Source organism: Schistocerca piceifrons, chromosome 1, assembly GCF_021461385.2.
Source record: "Schistocerca piceifrons isolate TAMUIC-IGC-003096 chromosome 1, iqSchPice1.1, whole genome shotgun sequence".
Classification (NCBI taxonomy): Eukaryota; Metazoa; Arthropoda; class Insecta; order Orthoptera; family Acrididae; genus Schistocerca; species Schistocerca piceifrons.
In genome coordinates, this window is record NC_060138.1 from 429,798,061 (window position 1) to 429,804,414 (window position 6,354).

Below are 6,354 nucleotides of genomic sequence, written 5' to 3' on the forward strand. Positions count from 1 at the left end.
TGCAAACTTGTCTAGCTCTTTTCGGCCTTGGAGATGATGGAGTTTTCCATTGTGATGATTGCTGCTTCATTTCAGGGTCATAACCATAGATTCAAGATTCATCACCTGTTATGACTCTGGATCAGAGTTTTGGACACTCTTGAGCTCTTTATTGCAGCTCAGTTCATGTCTGAATCCTGAGGTTTTGTTGGTCGATGCTGGGGAAGGTGAGACACAAACTTCGCTGCAATTTGTCAGTTGTTCAGTTCATTGGCTAGAATTCATTTACATGCACTTTACGAGATCCCAAGTTATTTACAAACATCGCAAATTGTCTGCCTTTGGTCTTCGTGAATCACGTCACATGCTTTCTTGATTATTTCCGGTGTTGTGCATATTGATAATCTACCAGAATGTTTGTGATCATCTACAGATTCTCGGCCTTCATTGAAGTGCATGAACCACTCAAATGTTCTTTCCTGAATCAGTAGAGTTTCACTAAATGCCTCTGTCAGCATGTGGTGGGCTTCAGCTGCGGTTTTCTGCAACTTGAAGCAGAATTTTATTCAAATCTATTGCTCATTGACGTTATCCATTGCACTATTTGCAGAATCACTGAAACGTGTCCTGCCGTGCATCTCTACAACTCATAACTGCGCGCACCAAAGTTGACACATTTTTATGCCATGGTACCTCGAGACATCCAGCACTGGAATGACATGCTGGTACTATTTGACCAGTACAGTGAAATTCCCGGATATTTCGGGTAGCAACTCGTAAAATAACATAACAGAACAAATCTTTCAAAAAGCTGCAAAAGCAAAACAAAAATACTAAATTCAAAATTATTCTCATCTATGCAAGAAATTTATATCTACATCTACATGATTACTCTGCACTCTGCCATTCACATTTAAGTGCTTGGCAGAGGTTTCATCAAACCACAATCATAATATCTCTCTACCATTCCACTCCCGAACAGCGCGCGGGGAAAACGAACACCTAAACCTTTCTGTTCGAGCTCTGATTTCTCTTATTTTATTTTGATCATCATTCCTACCTATGTAGGTTGGGCTCAACAAAATGTTTTCGCATTCGGAAGAGAAAGTTGGTGACTGAAATTTCGTAAATAGATCTCGCCGCGACGAAAAACGTCTTTGCTGTAATGACTTCCATCCCAACTCGCATATCATATCTGCCACACTCACTTACGTGATAATACAAAATGAGCTACCCTTTTTTGCACCCTTTCGATGTCCTCCGTCAATCCCACCTGGTAAGGATCCCACACCGCGCAGCAATATTCTAACAGAGGATGAACGAGTTTAATGTAAGCTGTCTCTTTTGTGGACTTGTTGCATCTTCTAAGTGTCCTGCCAATGAAACGCAACCTTTGGCTAGCCTTCCCCACAATATTATCTATGAGGTCTTTCAAACTGAAGTTGTTCGTAATTTTAACACCCAGGTACTGAGTTGAATTGACAGCCTTGAGAATTGTACTATTTATCGAGTAATCAAATTCCAATGTGTTTCTTTTGGAACTCATGTGGATCACCTCACACTTTTCGTTATGTAGCGTCAACTGCCACCTGCCACACCATACAACAATCTTTTCTAAATCGCTTTGCAACTGATACTGGTCTTCGGATGACCTTACTAGACGGTAAATTACAGCATCATCTGCGAACAACCTAAGAGAACTGCTGATTGTCACCTGTTAAACACAGTTATATTAATTGTTGTACTTTATAAATGCCACACTTTGAACACTGGAACAGTTCCAAATCCAGGGAGTGGAGTGTTCACAGTGCCAGTCTGTAGGATTTCTGCAGATACCATAACGTTATTGGATCTGTTAGACTAGGGTCCTAGAATGAGCTGGATATTTGGTTATAAAGATTCACCATTATGGCACAAGGTTGCTGTGGACCTAGCACCAGTTGTGGAAGATATAGTGAGAAATGGATAGACAAGGAAATGAAGTCTTGCATATGATTGGAGTCTTGGTTCAACTGTAGGAAGGTTTTTGAAAACAAAATGGAGTGGTAACCTTAGTCGCAGTCATGTGGTCTTCTGGGCCAGAGTGCAAGAAGTAGTCTACAATATATGTTTTTCAGAAAGAGCGAGAGATTAGATCAGTGCATGGAAATATGCAGATAGTAATTTTTCATTTTTTTTGTGAGCGAATAGAGCAAGAAAAACAGTAACTAATAATGGTGTGAATTACCCTCTATAATGGATCTCACACCCCCTTAAGTCCCAGAATCTTTTTTCCTGTAAGTCTTCTTTATGATTTTAGAAGGTCCTGTTTTCAATTATCAGTTTAAACCTGCTTCACAAATCCAATTTTATTTTCCAGATAAAGGCTCTGTAACTGCACATCCCTTATCCCAATCACAGTTGGAAATCAACGCCCCCAACTATATAGGGCACCATTTCTCTTGACTTCTGACTTTCATCTGTCACTGAATGGATGTTTACACAATGATAGTGCGTCCCTGTATGCACTTAAGTTGTAGGGCTAAATCAGCATGTCTGTCAAAAGTAGTCGGCAGTAGCCTTCATTATCCGAGGACATATGATGTCTCAATACAGGAAACGATATATTTTAACCAAGCATAGAAGCGTTCTCTGATGTCATTCTCAGAATCTGTACTCATACATTTTCATTTAATATTCTATATGAAATAATGGATCAAACTTGCCCCAGTGTTGTTTACTGACATTGGTGTACCTTTTAAAAAGCTCTTACAGAAGAAAATTTCTACTGCATTAATATTATTCTACATCATTAACAAAAATAAGGGACACGGGAAGGGAGGTATTTGGAGAAAAAGATATAACCAGTGATTCCATTTAAGGGATGATAGTAGTATTTTGATACCAATACCTGATATTATATATTTGAATCATGCCTGTCTTGCATAATTTCTATTGGCAGAAACAACATTGTAGAGGCATAATGTCAACAGCATTCTGAGACGTTGTTATATACGATTAATTATGATCAATCAAGATACATGTGTTTGTCAATACGACAAAACAAAGATTGCCAGAGAAAGAAAGGGAAAGAGTTTTAATTAAAGTTCACAAGGGTACCTGTGCAAAAAACTTACTATTAATCTCAAGTCATGTTGGTTATTTTCTCTGAAAATCTTGTATAATTAAACTTTATTAGAAGTATTAATTCAGTAAAGTAAAACGTTGTATGGAGGATAAAAATGATGGTTTGAGAACAACTCATTGTATCACATAATTGAGTAATTTTGAGTATAATCAATCATTAACTTGACCTGCCTAGGAACAGTTGCAGTTGTATTGGAACCATTACTGATAGTTGATATCTAAGATGGTTTTCCCTGCTTCTAGTTATAGCAAAAACCACCTCCCTTATTTCTGCACTTACTTTTTATTTTCTGTTCTAAATAATCCATTCTGCACATAGTTGTGTAACATTTTCACCGTTGGCTACACTTCCATATTTTTTTGTCATTCGTACTTTTCACTGAATTTTTTTGCTGTCTTGGTGTTTTAGCCTTTTTTCTTTTACTTTTTTCCTGGTGTTATAAATTGTTTACTCTTTTCTGGGTCTATGATTATCACAGTAATTAGTTCAAACAATGGAAAATCCAGGATGGAGTGTAACTGTAATTAGTTCAGTGAATTGTCTTCCTCGTATTGCTTATTCTTTATTTGGTTTGTTCTGCTATTGGTCTTTCTTTCTGATTACTTGTGTTGTTAGTCAATCCTTTTGAATATTTACACATTGCGAATTATTTTTCAAATTCGCTTGGACATCCTTAAGATTCAGATGCTCTCTTTCATCTTCTACTTTGACATAACTAAAATTGCTCCTCCTATTTTGTTTCTTCATCTATTGTTCGTACATCCTTAAATTTTTAATTGGTATAGTTATTGTGAAAAATGAGAAGTTTCATGTTTTATCAATGATGCATAAATGGTTGTTCATATACAAACAAATTTGCCTGGCCTTCTTAGTTGTTGCTTCTAGTACCAGTATGTAGTTGTGATATAGAATCTCACTTTTCAATTGGAAAAGTATATCCTCTTCAGTGGTGTGAATAATTGACATAGTGACACTAGACAGCTTTTGCATGTACATCCATGACAATCTTTTTAAGCAGAAACTTGTTTAATTTATGGTACAAAATTAATGTTTTATGGTACCTCAAAAAGAAATTGATATGTTTGTCAACATGATTCATTAACCTCACTAATGATTTGCGTGTTAAACCTAAATGTGTTTTATGCTAAAATTACCACATACAAACCTAGGAACAGTTTCCATGCTACGTGGTCAGTATGCCTATATCTAGTTGTCACAATTGCCTTGTGTTGGGTGAAGTTGGCTAACGAAAAACTATTGGTCCAAATGTGATACAAGCATAATATGTTACCATGTAGAAGATATTGTATCCAGTCCACTTAGTTCACTGTCTATACTAAGTGGGACTTTGCTTCAGCACCTGTTGGATTTAGTTCTGTTCTGGATGCTAAGATAAATTGTTTTTGCTAATTCAGAGATGTGATCTTGCCAAATCTTTTTACTGTAGTATTATTTTAGTATTAGAAAATAAGTGCCAGCTCACAAAAATTTAAGTGTCAGTATCACCTGCTGTTATCAGTGATTCACACTTTTATGCCACTAAGTTACTGTGACAGTTTTAAAGTATTACTTTGCTATTAATATTTTGTGTATTTCTGTTGTGTTTAACATAGCATTTTATGATTACTTTTAAGAAACTAGTAAGTGTTTTATTTGGTTTCTAGATGGAACGACTGGTCGATCGAAATATTGATAAGGCTGAAGAGTTATTGAAGAACAAGCAGCGCAAAGCAAAGCGTTGGTACCATAGTTTTATTGGTGATGAAGACTATTTCCAGGTTCAAGAAATTCATATTTTCCTTGCTTCATTTGTTTTGGGTTTTTCGGTCGGAATTGTGACAGCCTCCTGAATCGAATGAAAAGGAAGAGCATTCATGTAGATTACTGTAATTTAAGGCATTTTACTAAACTTGAGTTATTTATTTCTGTAATGAAGAGGTAATAGTGAGTAGAACTGGATTTTTCGTGACTGATAAGAGCTTTAAGGCAGACTGTAGAATCTCATAAATGAATTATACAAGAGGTATATGTCAGACTGGTTTTTCCAGGTGATGTGGCTGGAGTATGCTTTGTGTAATTTATTTCAAGATAACACACCTAATTTTTGTCACCTTATAAATTATTATTTATTAAACGTAAGGTACCTAATAAGTTCCCTATGACTGATAATTTGAAAGTATTAACTGTTCACACAATTGATATGTGATATAGTATAGATTGTATGCAATAAATATTGTGTAGTAATAAATTATATTGTGTTTTGACAATTTTGTCCTTTTGGCATTATCAAAATTACAATGTATTTCATAAAAACTGCATAGTTGCAGAGGATTGCAATGTGTAGGGGACTGCAGAGATCCATAAAAATAATAGACAAACTATAGAAAAAGGGAAAGTCATTAACCACTTACGTATATTAAAAAAAAAATTCTTCAGTGTGTATTTACCTTTTTTACTCACATTGATGCTGGCATTTATATTAAATTGGGTCAAGCTACCATGGATGTCCTTTGCTTTGAGTCAGGGTAACAAAAGTACTTAAAAGTAGATGATCTGATTTCAAATTAGTGCTTTGTGATATGATTTATTATGTAACAATTCAACATGTACCAGTCACCAAACTCAATAATCATTAGCATTTATTTTCAGCAGGTGGTTATCAGGGTTTTTGGGCTTCATTTCAGATTTAATTAAAATTTTTTGTAGAGAGAATTCTTTTGTTGATAATGTTCAACTGATTTTTCATATGTGTATAAATCTGAACTTTGTAATAGCCCCTTCTGTACTGGAAGTTCTTCTCAGTGAATGCTTCACAATTGTAACATTATGTTTTGGATTATTAGTATGCACAAATATCCTTACAAACTGCATCTCATCCTGCACATGTGGTAAGATACCGTTAATGAATAAATTTGTTCTTTTCTGCACTCATAATGCCAACATTAGTTTTATTGACTAACACTGCACAAAGAGAAACCAACTCAAATACTAATACAAATCCCATCATGTTTCACAGTTTAAGTTTGTCTGTTGTTGTTCTCTTGGTTTGCTGTCATGTTACATATTCATACACAACAGAGGAAAACTTGTTAGACTAAACATCTACAAGCTATTTTTATTTTCATTGCTATTAGTGTACTGTTTTGTATATTTTTTATTTGTGTGGGTTTTTTTCAATTGCCACCACATACTTTAGCATCATGTAATATTTTAACAGTTTAAATACTTTTTGATCTAGTGAAGATTTT

General features: G+C 35.1%; 1 protein-coding gene across 1 annotated transcript in view; it reads left to right on the forward strand.

Moving 5' to 3' along the window:
- The window catches only part of LOC124790282 (FUN14 domain-containing protein 1), an 86,772-nt gene extending 80,732 nt beyond the window's left edge, over nt 1–6,040 (forward strand). Inside the window, exon 4 of the mRNA XM_047257772.1 lies at nt 4,771–6,040. Within this exon, the coding sequence (XP_047113728.1) occupies nt 4,771–4,956 (186 nt within the window). The 3' untranslated portion in view covers nt 4,957–6,040. The remainder of the gene's footprint in view (nt 1–4,770) is intronic.
- Nucleotides 6,041–6,354: the final 314 nt, after the last annotated feature.